General features: G+C 39.1%; 1 protein-coding gene across 4 annotated transcripts in view; it reads left to right on the plus strand.

The window, feature by feature from the left end:
* The first annotated feature begins 8,215 nt into the window (after positions 1-8,215).
* Positions 8,216-23,690, plus strand: part of Lepr (leptin receptor) — a 140,594-nt gene continuing 125,119 nt past the window's right edge. For 2 of the 4 annotated variants that reach the window (XM_012949462.2, XM_045150511.1), the window contains exons 1-2: positions 8,682-8,787; positions 8,907-9,035. In XM_012949462.2, coding sequence (XP_012804916.2) covers positions 8,945-9,035 — 91 coding nt within the window. In that variant the 5' untranslated portion in view covers positions 8,682-8,787; positions 8,907-8,944. Of the gene's footprint in view, positions 8,325-8,675; positions 8,788-8,906; positions 9,036-23,690 lie in introns of those variants that run through there. The other 2 variants (XM_045150512.1, XM_045150513.1) reach the window with 2 other exon arrangements.

Raw genomic sequence — 23,690 nt, forward strand, 5'->3', positions numbered from 1 at the left:
TCCAGTGTCCCCCCCTTTTTTTGTAGTGTGACCTGTGTTTGAGACTGAATATTTTACCAGTATGTTTCCTCTTTAGAATTTTGGAGTGCTAACAGCTTCCTTTAATTTTGTACTCTTATCCATTTAATTTACATAGGAACTAAACTTATTATCAAGTATCTATAAAAAGCTGTCAAGAACGTTGTGGATCTCCTGTGTATATGAGAGGCTTGCCTGTGGTCCATCTTTGTTTGGAGTTCTGTTGAAGGGACCCACAGCTTCGTTTTTTCAAGAGCCTTTTGTGTTGATCTTTGGAGGTATTGTGGAAATGTGAACCAGCTACATTGTTGACTTTTTCACTACAATGTGCTTTCCTGGCAGTGAATCTCTTAATTTTCACATCTATTGCAAACTATATGAGCTGAGAACTTCACAATGTAGTTTTATTTGGCCACAAAGAAGGAAATTATGTCATTTGCAGAAATCTATTTATCTGATATATATGGCTATATATTTGTAATTTGGGGAGAGGAATGGGGCCATCAGGAGGAGGTGGGGAAGGGAGAACAAACAAGAGAAGATAACGGAGAATGTGTGAAAAGTGGAGCATGCTGACACATCTATAAAACTATCATAATGAAACCATTTTGCACACAAATTTTAAAAAAATTAAGAAAACCACAAGATCAAAGATAAACCCTCACATTTTGGTTCCTTTGTGTTTAATATTCATTTCCTTAATTTATATTGTTGCTCTTGTGTTTTATTATAGGCAGCAAGAAGCCAGACTGTACCTTTTGCAAGCTGCTGGAAACATTTCAGCTATATACCTAATCTCATTGTTTATAGGTTCTGCTTTTCCTAGATGTGCAGCACATACTTCTTCTAAGCTCTGTACTGCTAGATAGCAAGTTTACCTTCCCTCAAGTTTCCAATATGATTTTCTCTTCCTCTGAGCCCATACAAGCTTCATGTCCCCATTTCTACCACAGACTGCTCATGATAATTTAGGTAGATGCTTAAGGTGGATGGGTCCAGCCTGTGGCCTGCAGACCTCATTTACCTCAGAATGGCTATGAATGTGGCACAACATATTTATAGATGACAACATCATGCTTTAGTGTCAAAAGGTTAGACAGTCCTGGTCTTAGGCAATATTCTTTTTCTACCAAACTTCTCCCTTCAGTGAGATGCTAATAATCATTATTTCCACTAAAGGTTTTCTTAAGACAAGATAAGCTTGTACTGTGTTCACCTAAACTTTTCCAGGTCTGTCTTCTGTCCAAAGATCTTTCAGCAGCTTCAGGTCTTTGTTCTATCATTATGTCACCCCTGCATCCAGGCCAACTTCACCTCCAGGTGCCAAGCCTGGTTGGGCTTCAACCAGAAAAACGGAACAATCTGAGCTGGTTTGTGGAAGGTTTCTTGTAAGGAACTGCCTTGTATAAATGTAGGGAATGGCTGGCAATCCTTACCTTTTAGACATGGGTTGAAACTTCTATTCACTCCTTGCTTTTCCCCCCTCCTCTTCCATTTTTCTTTTTTTAATTTGAACACCTCTGTTGTTTTTTAAGGCTTTTTATATAACTGGAAGACCTTATTGACCCAGACTCATCCAGAGGATCTAGTATAGTCTCTTTATTTATAGTCCACTGATTAGTAAGTAGTGCCTTCACAGGAACTCGTTTATCAGTATTGGACAGCATACCTGGTGATTGTAGCCCAAGATGTTACACTTTGTCCTTTATCACACATTTTGTAGTAATGAAAACTGCTCTCCACATAAATTCTAGTCATTTTCATTTTCACATTCATGCTTTGCAGCAATTTATGCTCATAAGTGTGTTAAGAAGCAAAACAAGCATTCCTGTATTATTAACTCACTAAACTCAGTAGTCCTTTATTTTTATTTATTTATTTTATTTTTTATTTATTTATTTTTTTTATTTTGGTTTTTCGAGGTAGGGTCTCACTCTGGCTCAGGCTGACCTGGAATTCACTATGTAGTCTCAGGGTGGCCTCGAACTCATGGCGATCCTCCTACCTCTGCCTCCCGAGTGCTGGGATTAAAGGCATGCGTGGCTCAGTAGTCCTTTAATTGAAAGTCACAACTTAATAAATTGAAGATTATTTACACACAAAGACTTTTAGAAAATTTTATGTCAATCTCTTTCCCTTTCTTTCTTCCTTTTTGTTGGCAATAACAGCAGTGACTATTTAAATCAATCTCTTTCCTTGTCAAGTTCCTGCAGCATGAGCGTCACTCTGCAGTTTGTTAGAAATGCAGACTTTAGGGTCCACAGCAGCACTTCTAAAGCAGAGTTTGTGTTTCATTACAGAAGCTGGTTCTGACCCGCCCTAGCTCCTGGTCCTGACCACCTCTAGCTCTAGACTTTGCCTTTTCTGTCTGCCATACCCTGTATACCCTGAATATACTTCCCTCTCTAAACATCTGAAAACAATGTTAGAGTTAGATAGCATTTCATTCACTCTTCACAAGGGTATAGAAAAATAAGGTAAGTGGAGATTGACTATGGTGTCAATATCTATTAAGGAAAAATAAATAAATGGCTAAAATATGCCCATACCAAAAGTTTTCTAGGAATGAAGACTGAAAAAGTAATAAGCAAATATTGGATTCCTGGGTTACTAGCAACTTACAGATACAGTAATTCAGATAGGTGATTAATGTCATCTGCACTTTCTAGAATTGGGAGCAGTAGAGAATGAGGCTTCACAGTCTTACAATATGTGTCCATAACATACCCAAGCAGTCAGACTCCAGAGCCCATGTGCTTCACTATTTTGCACCCAAATAAAATTCGACTGTTAATTTTGAAAATCTTCACAGAAAACATTTAGGCTTCTGATGGACATGATTAGATCCTGTTTAACAGAAATTAGTTTGTTCAGCTACAAACCATTTTGAATGCCTCTTGCAGTGGTTAGAAATGCCTTTTGTGTCTCACTTCCCTTTAATAAGAACAACCTAACTTTTGGGGGCAGGGGAGGGGGAGTATTTAGTTAGAGTAAGACCAGCTGTCTTCCAGGGGTGGAAAGTGACTCATTCTTAGGCGGCTGTCACAGTCCAGCTCATTGACCACATGGTCACTTCCTGCATGGGTCTGTGACCCACTGGTCAGCAAATGCAACGCGGTTTGGTAGTTATTTCCTACTGGATTGTTTAGATTGTAAGAATAGGTAAGAGAAAAGAGGTGACGTGACTAGAAGTTTCAGGAAGGGCACATCAGTATTTTATTTTTATTTTTCAAAGAGAGAGAAAAGGAGAGAGGGAGGCAGGGAGGGAGAGAATGGGCACACCAGGGCCTTTTAGCTGCTGTGAATGAGTTCCAGATGCGTGTGACCCTTTGTACACATGTGCAACATTGCACTCTTACATCACTTTGCATCTGGCTATAGGGGCCCTGGAAACCCGAGCATGCGTTCTTAGGCTTTGTAGGTAAGTACCTTGTGATGGATTGATTGAGGTGTCTCCCATAACCTTAGGTGTTCTGAATGCTAGGTTCCCAGCTGATGGAGATTTAGGAATTAACACCTCCAGGAGGTGGTGTATTATTGGGGGATGGCTTATGGGTGTTATAGCCAGCTCCCCCTTGCTAGTGTTGGGCACACTCTCCTGTTGCTGTTGTCCATCTGATTTTGGCCAGGGAGTGATGTCCACCATGTGGTCATGCTATCATTTTTCCTGCCATCATGGAGCTTCCCCTGGATCCGGGAAGCCAAAATAAGCCTTTTTATCCCCCCACAAGCTGTTCTTGGTTGGGTGATTTCTACCAGCAATGTGAACCTGACTGCAACCTGCCTTAACCACTAAGACATTTCTCCAGCCCAGCTACATCAGTTTTATCAACTTCATAATTAGGCAGTGGTGGTTTCAGCCATATTGGTTGATTTTTTTGATTGTAAGGATGGAAGAGTAAGCGGAATGAGGTGACAGGGCTTCAGGAAGAATCACATCAGTGTCATTAATGTATGAATCAGGCAATGTTTATGTTTTGAATCCAACAACCAAAATACTTGATTAAATATTTTATCCACTTGCAGTCACTGTAAGTTCAGTTGTGATTGATTGTTCCCAGCAGGGTATGTATCTGTGTAAATGGACATTTTATTGATTGTTTTTTCAAAGAAAGAAGGTAGATAAGCACATTAATTTCTGTTTTTACATTAAAGGTTTCATTTTTTGGATCTTTCCTTCACTCAAAAAAATACTGAGTCAGGGTGTTAATCTGTTTTACTCTGGTAAATATTATCTTACTATAGAGATTTCTTTTCAATGTGGTAATAGTCATTCAACAGATTGTCAGTGATATATTTTTATTCATTTATTCATTTACAACTATCTTTCAGGCCTGAGATAAGCACAAACATTTTGCTAGGAGAATGCGATTCAAAGTTTTTGTTGCTTAGAATGTAAACTCTATATAGAGTTACTGATCCAGAGTTTGGGGCATAGCAGGAACTAGGTGTTATATCACTGCAGACATATCTGGAAAGGAAGTACTTCTGTAACGATGGTACTTGTGATGGTCCATGGTTGAACTTCAGACAATGCTGGTGACTCAAACATGAGTCAAAGACTTTCTTTTATTGCTGTACCTATTCTTCTATAGAGCAGTTAGTTATTTTTCATAATGCCCAGATTTTTTTCTTTTTTAAGTTAGCATGCAAAGTACTGCATTTTGTGATGATATGTTCATACACATGCCATTTTTCTTGTATTCTTACTCACCCCTCCTTCATGTCCTCCTTAATCTGTTTGACTCTCTCTTGATGTGAGAAGTTTCCCTTCCTGCTTTCATGGCACATGTACTCCACTGCTGTCCCATTTCTCTTTCCTCCCACACTTTTAAGATCTCTTCCTTCCCTTTCTTATACATGGCTGCTACTCATATGCATTCACAACTTCACATATTTATTTTTTAAACATTCTTATTGACAAGTTCCATAAATATAAACAATATATTATGATTATAATCTCCTCATTTCACACTCCCCTCCCAAGTCTCAAATCCTCCCTCCACTGAATCCTTTTTTCTTTCCAACTAGGCTCTCTTCTATTTTGATGTCAGCATCAGCTACTATGTGGTCATGAATATCTAGCCCACTTTGTATCTGGAAGACAGTATTGTAAGCACGCCTCTCATTCCTTTGGCTCTTTCATTCTTTCCACCACCTCTTCCACAATGATCCCTAAGCCTTGGATGGTGTGATAGAAACTAAACACTCCACTGTCATTTCTTCTCAGCACTTTGGTGAGATTGTAGTCATCAAAGTGGTCACCACCATCTGAAAAGAGAAGCTTCTTTAACCAAAAGTGAGAGTAGCATTAATATATGGACATAAGCATAAGTTTTTAGAGGGTAATTTGGTGGGCATAATATATCCATTTTGCCAGACAACAGTAATAGCCTCCACTTTAGGGCTTATGACCTTCCCAGCCATAGACATTTAATTAGGTTTTCAGTAGCAGATATGAATTCTCTCCTGTGAAGCAGGCCTCAAGTCCAATCAGAGAGTAGTTGGTGTTCCCCCATATCAGACATGTCACCATTATACCCTATGGCACATTTGGCCTGGCTTTCCAGCTATAAAGCTTGCCTGTTGCCCTGCTGGTTAAGACTGCTGATGACTTTTCTGCCCCAATGGGCTGCACAGCTCTCTCCTGCATCTTGACACCTAGTCAATAGGAAGGAGGCTTCCAGTTCAGTTCTAGCTTGATTTCTCAGTGACTTGAAGCCCAACCATGTGGAGTCTTCAGCAATAGGGCCTTACTATCAAGTTCTGGCGGGCAACCAGGAGCCTTGGGATTATCCTGTAATGTTCTGGGGACATCAGGAGCCTCCATGTACAACAACTCACTGGAAGGTATCCCAAAAATTTTCTAATAACAATCTATGGCTTCTGGGCACAACATTATCCAACTCCACAAGATACTTCTGTCCAACTTCTCACATAATATTTAAATATTGAGTCTGCATATAAAAACACATGTGGTACTCATCTTTCTGAGTCTGGATTATGCTATTTAATACAATGACTTCTAGTTGCATCAATTTTCTTACAAAATGACATGATTTCATTTTTCTCTATGGTTGAAAATATTCCATTATGTTTATTGGCAAATTTTCATTAACCATTGATCTGTTGATGGACAGCTGGGCTGGTTTCATTTCTTAGCTATAAATATGGATGTACAAGTATTTTTTGTAGTTTATTGACTTGGAGTCCTTCATGTATATGCCCAGGAGTGGTACCACTGGATCATATAGTAGTTCTATTTTTACTTTTTAATGAGAAACCTTCATACTAGCTTCCATAGTGGGTGCACCAGTTTATATTCCTGCTAGTAGTGAGTTCTTCTTTCTCCATATACTCACCAGCACTTGTCAATTTGTTTTCTAACTAGAATGAGATAGAATCTTAAAGCAGTTTTAACTTGCATTTCTCTGATGAGGCTCCAGTTTAATAACATTTATTTTCTAGCTGTTCACATTGAAATAATTAATCATACTTAATGTCAATGCAATTTTGAAAAATTATGCTCGAAAATTATGCCCCTGATATGACAGTGGGCAATGATTTTAGTTTCTATTAGTTTACTAGTTGTGATGGGTTAAATAGTGGCTTCTCCCTCAACAAAAAAAAAAGTCCACATCCTATTCCCTGGAATTTGGGAATGTGACCATAGGAAGAGTCATGTAGATGTAATTAAGTTAGAAATCTTGAGATGGAACAATTCTCAATCCAATGTGAAGGGTTCTTACAACTAAGAGAACAGAAGATAACATAAGTATAAGAAGGCTATGTAAGGACAGAGGAAGAGACTGGAGCATTCCTTGGCCTGAAGTCACTTGGAAGAGGTAAGGTAGCTGTTTCCCTTGGAGTCTTCGGAAAGATTCCAGATATTTGGACACCATGATTTTAGATTTACCCCCTTAAATTGGGAGGGAATAAACCCATTGTTTTAAGCATGTATGCTACAGCTGCCCTAGGGAATGAAAGTGCTACTTTTATTGTTTGCTTAATTAAGAATACCTTTGTGTTGTTTTGTGTCATACTAATTTGGAGAAACTAGTATTCCCATTTCAATCAGTTCTTGTCTCTAGCCAATGGAACCCTTTATCTTTCTTTTTTTTTTTTAAGTTTGTTGAACACCTCCAAACTTAACATTTCTGGGTTTCTTTTGCCTATGGCAGATGGCCTTGGAAGTGCACAGATAACGTCTTTTCTGAAAAATGGCTTTAAAAATGGTGCAGAGGTCCATGTACTGTCAGGACCGCGACCTGGTCCTGGCAGGGTATTTCTATGGAAGTTCAACTTACAGAGTCCCACAAGCAGTGAGTTTCCTTTGGTAATGCCGAGTTGCTGGTCCAGGGAGCCAGGAGATCTCTTGTTTCCAGTCCTACTGATGGATGGGTTACCTCAGACAACTCAGTTGTTTTGGATGTCCCTCCTACACGATTGTAGGACAAATAAAATTTTAAAAGCCTTTAAATATAACCACCCACTCAATGTAGAGATTGTTCACTCACTGTTATTTTTTCTCTCATGCTGATTTCCTTTAGATAACTTCAGCATTGGAAGTTTTATAAACATTTATTTATCAGCCTGTACTCCTACCCTCAAATTCAAAGAACATAATATAACATTGTATGTGCTCCATAAAAAAATGCGTTGAGTAAATAAACAGATCGATGAATGAACATTTTGTCCATCAGAGAGCAAGAAAATGTCTTTATTTTGGGTTGTAATCAGACTGTACACACAAGGACAGATTTTTTTTTTTTAAACTAACTGCGTTAAGTGCCACTGAATGTCAGAGGGAGGAAAGAGAAGTGGTCATTAGTTCAAGCCCCCACTAGATGCACCAGTGCCTTCCTCAGCCTTCTGGACACGGGTGAACGAGATGCAGGCTGAAGCACGGTTGGCAGGGAATTCACCCCTTCCCTGCCTGGGATCTTCCGTCTCTCTTTCCCAGTCCCAGCCACTGCCACCACCACCGCAGCATTTTGCACACCTGCTGCGGCCGCGGGGAAGGACGGGGACCCAGGGGCCACTGACCCGGGTAGCGCGCAGGAGTTCGGGGCGGAGCCGGGTAGCGGTGAGCGCGGCGGGCAGGCTGGCCTGACTCCGGGGGTCTGGGCGCCTCCCCTGCGACCGCGCGCACAGAGTGCCCGCCCGGGCCACCTGCTCCAGCTCCCGCCTCCTTCCGGGCAGCTCGCCACTTGCCCGCACCTTCCTCCGGGAGCGAGCCAAGGCCCTGCGTGGAGCCTAGCGCGGAGCCCAGCCCTGTCGCTTCGCTGTGGGGATCCAGGACGCAGGTGGTACCCTTCCCGACCCTCTCCCCTCTCCCCGGCGCGTCCCGCTCCCCGACGGGTCCTTTTCCTGTGTGTTCCTTTCCCGGACAGGTCCCTCTCCCCGGCGGGTCCCTCTCCCCGGCGGGTCCCTCTCCTGCGTGTCCCTTTCCCCGGCGGGTCCCTCTCCTGCGTGTCCTTCTCTCCAGAGTCCCTCTGCCACCTCTTTTCGGTGGGCTACCTCTCCCAGGCAGGCCACTGTCCCTGAGCAGCCACTCGAGGGCAGCGAGTTCCGACACGTGCAGCAGGCCGAGAGAGCCGAGGCCTCTGGTGGTGGAGGGTCCGGGTGGGACGTCGGGAAAGCGGCGTTCTGGAGCCAGGAACCTGTGCACACCTGCGGGGCCTTTCCTTAACTTCTTAGGCCCCGCCACCACTCTGAGAACTAGGGGACTGCCAGATCAAATAGCTAAGTCCGGGGCCCAGAGGAAAGGTTTGTTGGTGTGAGTGACAAAAGAAAAAAAAAAAGTGTAGACCGGTTGGATAAGACCCAAGTTTCCCAAACAAATCCCCCTCCCCGCGAGCAAATTAAAAACAATATTTCTTTTTAAGAAACCAACCAACCAGAATTCCAAGTGGAACCCCAACCGATGCACTCATTTAAAGAGATTTGCAGCAGTGACAAACAAAAGAAAAGAGACAAGATAGAGACCCAGCGGAGGATCATTCTGCCAACCCCAGGTATGATGACACCAACAGAAGCTAAGAGCTGGGCACTGGGTGCTGTTTCAAGGCTTGCAGCTGCCAAGAGGGGGTTATTTACACTGAGCGGTTGCTTGAAATGAGGGATCTGTGGAGCTCTGGACTTGAATAGAACATTTGAGTTTCAGTATGCTTTCTCAGTGGTTATCTGAGATGTGAGATTAACTAAATTTGTGGGCCTCAGTTTTGTTATCTTTCAAGATTAGAGGGTTTGATTCTGATCATTTCCTTGGGCCCTTTAATAATATCTAAGATGTTTCTCTCATAAGAAATGTCTGATTCTTGAGCCTGTTACAATTACTAATTTCATGTAAAAATTTGTATGGCTCTTGGCATTTGGCTTATATGTATTTGCAGTTTATACTTTCAGAATGTTTCAACCACTGGTAGTAAAGAAAAAATACTTGCCAAGAGCTCAGAAACACATAGTTTATATATGACAAGATCGCCCCCACTAGTTGGCGTTAATATACGCAGCATCAGAACACAAACATGGAGCTGTAACAGCACCTAGCGCTTGCTCTCTTCTAACATTGTATATTTGGAGAAAAAGTGTTTTTGAGAAAACTAAAAATTGTACCTCTGCAATCAATACTGAACGCTGCTCATTACTTTTTAGCATAAAGTGTGTGCAGAATGTTTAAAAAATGGTTTCAGACCACTTCAGAGCCTCTCTGAGAGAACCTCAGTAATGGAGATGACAATGTTAATAATAGATTTCATTGTCTTGGAATGAATCCCAGAAAACAGCAGAGGTTAACTTAACAGATAAACCAGAAATTAGGAATTCACATACACATTGCACAAGGAGTTGGATTGTAAAGTACCAATTTACTTTTTGCTTTCCTTTTGATTAAACACACACACACACACACACACACACACACACACACACACACACACAAAACACCCAAAACCAAAAACATAAAACGAGGCCTGGAGTCATGCCTTAGCAGTTAAGGTGTTTGCCTGGGAAGCCTAAGGACTTAGATTCAGTTTCCAAGTACTCACCTGAGCTTGATGCACAAGGTGGTACATATGTCTGGAGTTTGTTTGCAGTGAATGGAAGCTCTGGTGTGTCCATTCTCTCTCTCTCAAATAAATAAAAATATAAAAAAACCCTTGATTTGGACTCATTTAAGCAGACATAGGATTATGGAATTTATTTACTAATAACATTTCTTGTTATTGCTAGTTTGGATAGGCTTGAAAGAATTTTTAGCTCTTTTTGTTGGCTGTGGTCTAAAATAAAAAGTCTTTTTCCCACCCACATGTACTTTGTATGCAATTTGAGAGAGGATAATGGGTTTGAAGTACTCTTTTATGAACATGTTTTAACTTATTTTCAGTGTTTTTTTTCCCCCATTGGGCTAGAAGTGTTATTCATTCAGGCATTGTTTTCCTCATGGTAATTCCCTGAAGTAGGTGGTCATCTCCTTTGAATAAATGCTAAGGTAGTTAAGTAAATTCCGTGTTACTTGGCCTCTGCCTGCTGCTGGGAACACACTGAAGCCTCCTCAGTGAGAGCTGCTTCTCAGCTCCTGTCTTGTCCTGGGGCTTGGCAGAGTCTCCTTCCTCTTTTGCAATGTGCAGCTTTACTCTCCCACAAACTTATTAAGGAAAAGGCAGTCATTGCTTCACATTTAGATCACTACTAGAGAACCAAATAGTTTGTGTTTGTGGATTGTGGTGTCTTTGGGAGGTCTTGGAAATAAGATCTAAACATGTAAAAAAAAAAAACAAAACAAAAAAACAGATTTCTCTTGGCAGACACTGTACTGAGAACCAAACATGCATACTAAAACTATGTCCTGTGGAGTTAAGATGAAGAAAAGGCTTACAGTCAGTTCTAATTCTTAAGATTTTATGTGATTTATAAATTCCGATTTTAATTAAATTAGAAAAGTGTAAATGACCAACTATTGGCCAGGTTAATATATATGGTCTTTTGGAGTTTCTTTTAAAATTTGATGTTATTACAGTATGGAGTATTCCTTCTCAAATACTTTTTTTTGTGATTCAGTGCTAATGTCATGTCTTTCACACAGGTGATCTTAACCCTTTTCTTTAAAAAAAAATTTTGAACTTTGATATAATGAGAGAAGTGCATAAACTAAATTTATTGGTTGGCAAACTATATAGGAAGTCATTATAAAAGTTAGTTATAAGACAGCACTCATCATCTACAAGTATTCTACTGATACAGAGAATTTTTTAGAGGATAAAACTTGTAGGCAATTTCAGGATCACAGAATTTGTAGACTTCAACTTTTTAGATAGTGTGACATGTTTGAAGGGTGGTCTCACTGATATTTGTCCCATATCTTTTCCCCAACTTAATAGTGCAGAACATCTCTCTCTCTCTATATATATATATATTTGCTTATTTAGTGGGCATGTATTGTTTTATTTACATTAGCTTTTTTAAAGACTAGTGACATAGAGCCAGGCATCTGTGACCATGGGCTAGGTTATGCAGTCATAGTAAAGAATCCCCAACTCTCAAACATTGTTTACTACTCATGGATAGCCCCTGCTTTGAGATACCTCTCCAGTGTAACTGTGCTTCATGGAACCACTCAGAAGTGTAGCTCAAGAGAAACCACCATTCTGCAGCTGAGCATTATGGAGCACAGGACATGTTCCTTTGTTGTAAATGGGAGAGAGAAGAGAGGGAGGGAAGGAGATTATTAATTCCTTGAACCAGTTTTAAGTGCTTCTAGATTGCAAATAGCAAAAATTATTTCCATTCACATTTTGAAGTAAAAGAAGCCAAATGGGCCTAGCTTTATGAGTTGGAAAAGGTCATGTTATTATTTTTTTTTGTATTGAGGAAGACTAAAATCTGAAAATATTATTCAACAGAAGTAGCTATATATTATGCAACAAACTGCTACAAACTTTAGTGGCTTAAAATGAGAATTTATTATTATGGATACTAAGAGTTGATGTGAGGTGGATCTCTTTGAGGACCCTGTATTTGTCCCATTAGTGTCTTTCTGTGTTTTTGCCAGAATCCCATTGTCTAGATTCCTGTATGTTCAGGAAGGCTTGCTTCTGAAAGACCAAGTCCTCCCATGTAGCATATGGAAGAAGGGAAATGACCAACTTCATTCCTTTATTTGTAGCTATCTACTTGTTGAAGCAACTATTTCCTTGTAACAGAATTGTGTAGGTACTTTGGGCAAAACAGTTTACCAAATATGTATGGGTTTTTCTCTGGATTTCCAATTTTGCTTCAGTGATCTGTCATCTGACCAGCCTCTCACTCCCTTTATAACTGCAGCTTTTGTGTAAGTCCCATGAGCCCTGCAGTTTGGTTCTTTTAATATTGTTTTGGTGGTTTGGAGAGATGGCTAAGTGGTTAAGGCACTTGCCTGCAAAGTCAAAGGATCCAGGTTTGATTCCCTAGTGCCCCTGTAAAATCAGATGTACAAGGTAGCACATGTGTCTGGAGTTTATTTGCAGAGGTTCGAGGCCCTGGTTTGCACATTCTCTCTCTATCTGTCTCTTTCTTTCTCTCTCTCTCATAAATAAATTAAAAAGGAATGAAAAATAATTTGGCAATTCTCTTACATTTTCTAAGAATTTTAGAACTAGTTTATTAATTTCTGCTGAAAAGGAAGCTAAGATTATGATAAGGGTTGAACTATGTCTGGGATCAATTCCTGAAATAGTTTCATCTTAACAAAATTAAGACTTTATTATAAATATTTTATGTATTTATTTATTTTGAGAGAGAGAGAGAGAGAGGCAGAGAGAGGGAGAATGGACGTGCTAGGGCCTCCAGACACTGCAAATGAGCTCCAAACTGATGCACCAGCTTGTGAATCTGGCTTATGTGGGCACTAGGGAATCAAACCTGGGTCCTTAGGTTTTGTAGGCAAGTGTCTTAACTGCCAAGTCACCTCTCCAGTCCCCCAAAATTAACTTGAAATTCATGAACATGGGGTGTCTTTCCATGTATTTAAGTATTTTAAAATATATTTTCTTTATATATATGTATACATACACACACACACACACACACACACATATGTTACTGACAACTTCTATACTTACAACAACAAACCATGGTATTTCCCTCTCCTCCCCCACTTTCCCCTTCATAATTCTGCTCTCCATCATATCCCCTCCTTCTCTCCATTGGTCTCTCTTTTAATTTGATGTCATCATTTTTCTCCTATTATGAGTCTTGTGTAGGTATTGCTAGGCATTGCAAGGTCTTGGATATTGAGGCCAATTTCTGTTCAGACAGTTGTATGTAAGGAGTGGTACCCTTTCTTTGGCTCTTACATTCTTTCTGTGACCTCTTCCACAATGGACCCTGAGCCTTGGAGGGTGTGAGAGTTTCATTGCTGGACACTCCTCTGTTCCTCCTTCTATGTTGCCTTTTGGATCATCCCAGTGGTCATCACCCTCTGAAAAGAGAAGCTTCTCTAACCAGAAGTGAGAGTAGCATTAATATATGAATATGAACATTAAGTGTAGTGCTTTCAGGGCAACTTGGTGAGAGTAATATATGCATTTATCCAGACAAGAACAGGCTTTATACCCCTAAGGCTCATGACCTTCCCTACCATAGGCTTTTGACTAGGTTTTCAGTACTAGGCATGTATTCCCTCCCATAGAGCAGGCCTTCTGTCCAATTAAAGAACAGTTGGTTTCCCCCAGAGCAGACATGCCACTGTTGCACTCATTCAGTTATTTGGCCTGTGTGGCCAAACTTGAGGCTTCCAGTATCCACCATTTTCACCACTGGTGACTTCTGTCTCACATAAGGCTGCATATAGAGCAGCTTTTTCCGCTTTCAGTTGGCTGGGCTACAGGGAGGAGGTTTTCTGCTCAGCACAAGCTTGATTTCTCAGTGACTTTGCTGCTCATGCATGTGAAGTCTTCAGCAGTAGGGTATTACCATCTTTTTCTAATGGGAAACCAGGGGCTTTGGCAATAGCCTATAATGTTTTGGAGGCAACAGGGACCTTTCTGGCCAACAACTCCTGGAAGGTATCCCATTCCTGGCACTGAAAATTTTCTAGTAACAATCTATGGCTTCTGGATGTGCTATTATTCAAGAAAATAGATTTTCATATGTCTTATTCAGAATATCATGAATGTTGTTTGACCCTCCCCCCACTCTTCTTTTATACAATCTCTTCCACTGACCTAGCTTAGACCCTTCTCCTCCCTGTAATCTGTTCTTCTACTTACATATACACAACACCATCCCCAAAAGTCCTTCCCTCTCCTCCTTCCCTTATAGCCCTTTTCTAGCTTATGAACCTCCGCTACCTCACTTAGTATAATCCTTTCCAGATCCATACATTACTCTTCAAATTTCATAATTTCATTTTTTTTTACTGCTAAATAGAACTTAATTGTGTAAATGTGCCACATCTTTATTATCCATTCATTTATGGATAGACATCTAAGCTGGTTCCATTTCCTAGTTATTGTCAATAGAGCAGCAATAAACATGGTTGTGCAAGTATCTCTAAGGTAGAGAGAAGAGTCATTAGGATATATGCCTAGGAGTGCTATAGCTGGATCATATGGTAAATCTATTTTTAGCCATCTCAAGAACCTTCACACTGATTTCCACAATGTCTATACCAGATTACATTCTGACCAACAGTGTAGAAGTGTTCCCCTTTTACTGAATCCTCGCCAACATTTATTGCCATTTGTTTTCTTGATAGTAGCCCTTATGGTGGGAGAGAGATGGAATAGCAAGGTAGTTTTAATCTGCATTTCCCTGATGGCTAAGGATGGAGAACACATTTTTTTTTTTTTTTAGGTAGTGTCTCACTCTAGCCAAGGCTGACCTGAAATTCACTAGGTAATCTCAGGGCGGCCTTGAACTCAAGTGCTGGGATTAAAGGTGTGCGCCACCACACCCAGCATTGGAGAACACATTTTTAGATGTTTATATTCCATCTGTATTTATTCTGATGAGAACTCTCTATTTAGTTCCATAGCCTACTTTTTAATTGGGTTGTTTGATTTCTTATTGTTCTGTTTTTTGAGTTCTTGGTATATTCTGGATAAGAATCCTCTATCAGATGCATAGCTGGAGAAGATTTTCTCCCATTATGTAGGCTGTCTCTTTGCTCTATCCACATTGTCCTTTGTTGTACAAAAGCTTTGTAATTTCATGAGATCCCAGTGGTTGATTAGTGGTTTTATTTTCTGAGCAATTGGGGTTATATTCAGAATACAAGAATATATCAATAAGATTATTCACCCTGACCAAATTGGCTTTATCCCAGGGATGCAGGGATGGTTCAATATATGCAAATCAATAAATGTAATACATCATATAAATGGTCTGGAGGACAAAAATCATATGATCATCTCAATAGATGCAGAAAAGGCACTTGACCGAAATCCAATATCTTTGCATGGTAAAAGTATTACAGAAACTGGGAATAGAAGGAAAATATCTAAACATAATAAAAGCTATTTATGACAAACCTACAGTCAACATAATACTAAATGGAGAAAAACTTGAAGCTTTTCCACTAAATTCAGGAAAAAAACAAGAGTGTCCACTGTCCCCACTTGTATTTAATATAGTACTGGAAGTCTTAGCTATAGCAATAAGGCAAGAGACACTCATAAAAGGGATACAAATTGGAAAGGAAAAAATCAAATTATCACTATTTGCAGATGATATTATTCTATACATAAAAGACCCTAAAAACTCTACCAGTAAACTGTTAGAGCTGTTGAACACTTTAGCAACATAACAGGATACAAAATAAATACAACACAGAAATCAATAGCTTTTTTATACACTAACAACAAACATGCATAGGATGAAATCAGGAACTCTATCCCATTTACAATTGCCTCAAAACAAATGAACAACAACAACAAAAAGAATAAAGTACGTTGGAATAAACTTAACCAAGGAAGTGAAGGATCTCTCCAATGAGAACTTTAAAATATTCAAGGGAGAAATTAAAGAAGACACAAAGAAGTGGAAAGACATTCCATGTTCTTAAATTTCTTTTATTGATGCTTTCTAGGGCTAAACTCTTAAATGTTTTGTTAATTTTCTTCCTTTTTATTGATAATATCATATGTGTATATCATGTATTTTGATCGTAATATAGTTCCATTCTCTTCCCTTGTTCTTCTCCGGGTTCCTCTTCCACTGAGCATCTTCTTCCCAAGTAGTCCTTCTACTTTGATATCCTCTCTTTTATTTTTCTATGTGGGGGTAGGACTCACTGTGTTGATTAGGTTAGTTACCAGTGCATGTGGGTTCTACCAGTGGCTACATCACAGCAGAAAATGTCTCCCACTCCTCCAGCCACCATTCATTGTCTGTAACTCCTCTGGGAGGGATGAGGACCTCATGCCCTCCTCCATCAACCATGATGGAGTGTTGATGGACCCAGTATTGTGTGGGATTTATGCAGGATACCACAGTCACTATGAGGTCATGAATGCAACTGCAATGTAAAATTAATTCTTAAGTATTTTATCTTTCTATTCCTATTAGAAATAGAATTATTTTCAATTTTATTTTCCTTTGCCTGGGATATAACAATATAAAGGATTTTGTCTATTGATCTTATATTCTATGACCTTGATGAATTAGTTTCAATACTTTAATGAATTTTTTTAGCCTTTTTTTCTCAAGGTAGGGTCGCACTCTAGTGCAGGCTGACCTGGAACTCATTATGTAGTCTCAGTGTGGCCTGGAACTCACAGTGATCCTTCCATATCTATCTTCCAAGGGCTAAGATTAAAGGTGTGCACCACTAGGTCTGGCTTCTTTAGTATTTTCTGTAGAGGAATTTTACTTCCTTCTTTTCAGTCTGGATACATTTCTTTTCCTTGCCTAGTTGCCAAGCCAGCCCCTCAAGCACAAAACTGAGTGGAGATAAGAATTGACATCTTGTTCTTGCTATTCATCTTTGTAAGAGGCATTCATTCAGTCTTTCAACCATTAAGGAAGATACTAATGATAGATTTAAAAGTGTATCTGTTACAGTGTGTTGGTTATCAGTGTATCTATTATTGAAGTATTTATTATCAGTGTACTTGCTATCAGTGTATCTCTGTTCAGATATCTGTTATCAGTGTGTCTGTTATCATTGTATCTGCTATCATTGCATTTATTATCAGTATATCATATCAGTTATGAGAAAATTTTCTTCTATTTCTACTAATTTTCATTATTTTTGTTTATTTTTATTTATTTACTTGAGAGTGATAGACAGAGAAATAGGGAGGGAGAGAGAGAGAGAGAGAATGTGCATGCCAGGGCCTCCAGCCACTGAAAACGAACTCCAGATGTATGTGCCATCTTGTGCATCTGGCTTACGTGGGTCCTGGGGAATCAAGCCTCGAACTGGGGTTCTTAGGCTTCACAGGCAAGCACTTAACTGCTAAGCCATCTCTCCAGCCCCTAATTTTTTTTTTTTTTTGAGATAGGGTCTTTCTATAGCCCAGGCTGTCCTGGAATTCACTATGTATTCAGGGTAGCCTTGAACTCATGGCAGTCCTCCTACCTCTGCCTCCCAACTGCTGGAATTAACGGCATGGCCCTAACATACTTGGCTTTCTACTAATTTTTTAAAATAGTGCCATGTGTAGTTAAATTAATTTTTTGGTTAGTATACAAGAGAATGGGTTTCATTTTGGCATTTAATACATCATATAGTTGTTAATTTTTGAACCCCACACTGCGATTCCCTGTCCCCATCTCCCCTTTTTGCTAGAGTACTTCTTTCCTTAAGTAGTGCCTTATTTGGTTTTCATGTCACATATATTCCATTGCCATCTCCTGTTACCAATCCCCTCCATTTATATCTTCTCCTTATTTCCTTTGTCCCTTTTCTACTTTTATGTTACACACACACACACACACACACACACACACACACATACACACTTAAATCTAGATTTGCATATGAGAGAAAGTGTATGACATTTCTCTTTCTAAGCCTACCTTATTTCATCCCATGTCCATGTTTATCCATTGTGCATATGTGCCACATTTCAATACCTATTCCTGTGTGGATGGACATCTAGGCTGGTTCCAGTATGTAGGCTTTTGTGAAAAGGACATCAATAAACATGAATTTCTAACTATGTGTTGCAGTCCGGTTTGCATTGCTGGTAGAAATCACCCAACCAAGAGCAGCTTCTGGGAAAAAGAGGTTTATTTTGGCTTACAGGCTCGAGGGGAAGCTCCACGATGGCAGGGGAAAACGATGGCATGAACAGAGGGTGGACATCACCCCCTGGCCAACATAAGGTGGACCACAGCAACAGGAGGGTGTGCCAAACACTGGCATGGGGAAACTGGCTTTAAAGCCCATAAGCCCGCCCCCAACAATACACTGCCTCCAGGAGACATTAATTCCCAAATATCCATCAGCTGGGGAGCTAGCATTCACAACACCTAAGTTTATGGGGGACACCTGAATCATACCAGAGATGTACCATTTGTGTAGTATGCTGACCTTAGTTATATAGCCAGGAGTGGTATAGATGGATCACATGGTAGTTATGGTTTTACTTTTCTTTGGGACAGAGTTTCATAGTGGCTATACCAATTTACCTACCAGTAGTGTATAAGCATAACTCTTTGGGACACAATGAAGGCAGTCTTAAGAGGGAAATTTAGAACTCTAAGTCCTATGTTAAGAAATTAGTGAGTTCACAAACAAACAATTTAATGGTTCACCTTAAGGCCTTGCAAAAATAAGAACAAGGCAAACCAAAAATCAGTAGACAAGAAGAAATGATAAAGATTAGGGCAGAAATTAATGAAATAGAAACAAAAAAAATCCAAAGAATCAACAAAACAAAGAGTTGGTTCTTTGAAAGGATAAACAAGATTGATAAACCCCTCAGCAAATTTGACCAGAAGAAAGAGAGGAGAGACAAAAATTAATAAAATTAGAGATGACCATTACAATAGATACCAAAGAAATTCAGACAACTCTAAGAACATACTTTCAGAATATATATGCCAGCAAGTTTGAAAATCTGAAAGAAATGGATGATTTCCTTGATTCATATGACCTACCAAAATTAAATCAAGATGAGATAAAGCATCTAAATAAATCTATGACAAGTTTGGAGATCCAAGCAGTTATAAAAAGTCTCTCAACTAAAAAAAGTCCAGGCCCAGATGGATTCGCTGGTGAATTTTACCAGACCTTCATGTAAGAACTAACACAAATGCTTCTCAAACTTTTCCATAAAATAGAAAAGGAAGGAATTCTACCAAATTCCTTCTGTGAAGCCAATCATCTGTAGCTAGGATCCACATATGAGAGAGAAAGAACATGTGATGCTTGGCTTTCTGGGTCTGGGTTACCTCACTTAGTATAATCCTTTCCAGGTCCATCCATTTTTCTGCAAATTTCATAACTGCATTTTTCTTTACCGCTGAGTAGAACTCCATCGTATAAATGTGCCACATCTCATTATCCACTCTTCACTTGAGGGACATCTAAGCTGGTTCCATTTCCCAGCTATTTAAATTTTTTTTTAAACTTTTTTAAAATTTATTTCTATTTGAGAGCGACAGACACAGAGAGAAAGACAGATAGAGGGAGAGAGAGAGAATGGGCACGCCAGGGCTTCCAGCCTCTGCAAACGAACTCCAGACACGTGCGCCCCCTTGTGCATCTGGCTAACATGGAGCCTGGGGAACTGAGCCTCGAACCGGGGTCCTTAGGCATCACAGGCAAGCGCTTAACCACTACGCCATCTCTCCAGCCCCATAGCCCATTTTTTGATTGGCTTGTTTGATTCCTTATTTTTTAACTTTTTGAGTTCTTTGTATAGCCTAGATATTAATCCTCTATCAGATATATAGCTGGTGAAGATTTTTTCCCATTCTGTAGGTTGCCTCTTTGCTTTTTTCACTGTGTCCTTTGCAGTGCAAAATTTTTGTAATTTCATGAGGTCCAGTGCTTAATCTGCGGTTTTATTGCCTGAGCAATTGGGGTTGTATTCAGAAAGTCTTTGCCAAGACCAATATGTTGAAGAGTTTCCCCTACTTTTTCCTCTAGTAGTTTCAGAATTTCAGGTCTGATGTTAAGGTCTTTAATCCATTTGGACTTAATTCTTGTGTGCATGGTGAGAGAGAGGAATCTCTTTATCCTTCTGCAGATATATATTCAGTTTTCCCAACACCATTTGCTGAAGAGGTTGTCTTTTCTCCAATAAGTATTTTGGGCATTTTTATCGAATATCAGGTGTCTATAGCTACTTGGGCTTACATCAGGGTCCTCTATTCTGTACCAATGATCTACATGTCTGTTTTTGTGCGAGTACCACGCTGTTTTTGTTACTATGGCTCTGTAGTATAGATTAAAATCAGGGATGGTGATACCACCAGCATTATTTTTGTTGCTCAGTGTTATTTTAGATATTTGAGGTTTTTTGTGATTCCAAATGAATTTTTAGATTTTTTTTTTCTATTTCCATGAAGAATGCTTTTGGAATTTTGATAGGGATTGCATTAAATGTGAACATTGCTTTTGGTAAGATCGCCATTTTCACAATATTGATTCTTCCAATCCAGGAACAGGGGATGTTTCTCCACTTTCTAATGTCTTCTGCAATTTCTCACTTGAGTATTTTAAAGTTCTCATTGTAGAGATTTTTTACTTCCTTGGTTAGGTTTATTCCAAGGACTGTATTTTTTTTTTTTTGATGCAATTGTGAATGAGAGTGATTCTCTGATTTCATCCTCTGTGTGTTTGTTGTTAGCATATATGATGGCTACTGATTTCTGTGTATTTATTTGTATCCTGCTACATGGCTGTAGGTTTAGATCAGCTCTAACAGTTTTCTAGTAGAGTTTTTGGGTCCTTTATGTATAGAATCATGTAATCTGCAAATAATGATAACATGATCTCTTCCTTTCCGATTTGTATCCCTTTTCTGTGTGTCTCTTGCCTTATTGCTATGGCTAAGGCTTCTAAAACTATATTAAATAAAAGTGGGGACAGTGGACACCCTTGTCTTGTTCCTGATTTTAGTGGAAAAGCTTCCAGTTTTTCCCCATTTAGTAATATGTTGGCTATAGGCTTGTCATAAATAGCTTTTATTATATTGAGATATGTTCCTTCTATTCCCAGTCTCTGTAGGACTTTTACCATGAAGGAATGTTGGATTTTATCAAATGCTTTCTCTGTGTCTAATGAGATGATCATGTGACTTTTGTCCTTCAACCCGTTTATATAATGTATTACATTTATAGACTTGCGTATATTGAACCATCCCTGCATCTCTGGGATAAAGCCTACTTGGTCAAGGTGAATGATCTTTCTGATATTCTCTTGTATTCTGTTTGCCAATATTTTGCTGAGAATTTTTGCATCTATGTTCATGAGGGAGATTGGTCTGTAATTTTCTTTTTTGTTCTGTCTTTGCCTGGTTTTGGTATCAGGATGATGCTGGCCAAATAGAAGGAGTTTGGTAGAATTCCTTCTTTTTCTATTTCCAGGAAAAGCTTAAGAAGCAATGGTGTTAGCTCTTCCTTAAAGGTCTGGTAAAATTCAGCAGTGAATCCATCTAGGCCTGGGCTTTTTTTAGTTGGGAGATTATTGATAACTGTTCGGATCTCCATGTTTGTTATAGGTCTATTTATGTGATTAATCTCATTTTGATTTAATTTAGGTAGGTCATATAAATCAAGGAAATCATCCATTTTTTTCAAATTTTCATACTTTGTGAAGTATATGCTTTTATAGTATGTCCCTATGATTTTTTGAATTTCTCTGGAATCTGTTGTGATGTTACCTTGTTCATCTCTGATTTTATTAATTGGTGTCTCTTCTCTCTTTCTTTTGGTCAGATTTGCTAAGGGTTTATCAATCTTGTTTATCCTTTCAAAGATCCTACTCTTTGTTTCATTAATTCTTTGGATTTTTTTTTGTTTCTATTTCATTAATTTCTGCCCTAATCTTTATTATTTCTTTCCGCCTACAGATTTTTGGTTTGGCTTGTTCTTCTTTTTCCAAGGCTTTAAGGTGAAGCATTAGGTTGTTTACTTGTGACCTTTCTAATTTCTTTTTTTTTTTTTTCCCTGAGGTAGGGTATCACTCTAGCCCAGGCTGACCTGGACTTCACTATGGAGTCTCAGGGTGGCCTTGCACTCATGGCAATCCACCTACCTCTGCCTCCCAAGTGCTGGGATTAAAGGTGTGCACCACCACACCCGGCTTCTAATTTCTTAATATAAGCACTTAAGGCTATAAATTTACCTCTTAGAACTGCCTTCATTGTGTCCCAGAGATTTTGATATGTTTTGTTCTCATTATCGTTTGACTCTATAAATTTTTTGATTTCCTTCTTGATTTCTTGATTTCTTCATTGACCCATTTATCATTTAGTAGTGTATTGTTTAGTTTCCATGATTTTGTGTATGCTCTATAGCCTTTCTTGCTACTATTTGTAGTTTAACTCCATTGTGGTCAGATAGAATGCAAGTAATTATTTCAATTTTCCTGTATTTGTTAAGATTTGCTTTGTGTCCTAATATAAGGTCTATTTTAGAGAATGTTCCATGTGCTGCTGAAAAGAATGTATATTCTGCAGCCTTTGGATGAAATGTCCTGTATATATCTGTTAGGTCCATTCCTTCTATGACCTCATTTAGTCCAGGTGCATCTCTGTTTATTTTTTCCCAGGATGACTTGTGAATTGATGAGGGTGGTGTGTTAAAGTCATCCACTACCACTGTGTTTGGTGTTATCTGTGACCTTAGTTCTAATAGTGTTTGTTTGATGAATTTGGGAGGCCCATGTTAGGTGCATATATGTTTAGGATTGTAATGTCCTTCTGTTGGAGTGTGCCCTTAATCAATATAAAGTGACCTTCCTTATCTTTCTTGACTAACGTTGGACTGAAGTCTACTTTGTCTGATATTAGGATAGCAACCCTTGCTTGTTTTCTAGGCCCATTTGCTTGAAACACCATCTTCCAACCTTTCACCCTAAGATAATATCTATCCTTTGTAGAAAGGTGAGTTTCTTGAGACAACAAATTGTAGGATCCTGCTTTTTAACCCAGTCTGCAAACCTATGTCTTTTCGTTGGGGCATTGAGGCCATTGATATGAAGAGATATTATTGAAAGGTGTGTATTTATGTTTGCCTTTTTTTTTTTTTTTTTGTGGTTCCGGTTCTACCTATGCTCTCTTGTGTTAAGTATTATTTGAGTATTGCTTGTTTTTTTTCTAGGACCTTATATGTGTGCTTTTCCTTTTCTTCAGCATTGAGGATTTTATCAAGTATTTTCTGTAGAGCTGGTTTTGTCTTCAAATACTCCTTTAACCTGCTTTTGTCATGGAATGTCCTTATTTCTCTGTCTGTTTGAATGGATAGTTTGCAGGATAAAGTAACTTTGGTTGACAGTTATTATCTTTCAGAACTTGGAATATATCACTCCAAGCCCTTCTGGCTTTAAAAGTTTGTGTTGAATAATCTGTTGTAATCCTGATGGGCTTGCTTTTGTAGGTAACTTGTTTTTTGTCTCTAACTGCTTTCAATATTTTGTCTTTGGTTTGTGTGTTTGGAAGTTTGATTATAATATGGCTAGGAGAGATTCTTTCCAGGTTTTGTCTGGCTGGGGTTCTAAAGGCTTCCTGTAT

The sequence above is a fragment of the Jaculus jaculus genome, chromosome 5 (assembly GCF_020740685.1).
Source record: "Jaculus jaculus isolate mJacJac1 chromosome 5, mJacJac1.mat.Y.cur, whole genome shotgun sequence".
NCBI lineage: Eukaryota > Metazoa > Chordata > Mammalia > Rodentia > Dipodidae > Jaculus > Jaculus jaculus.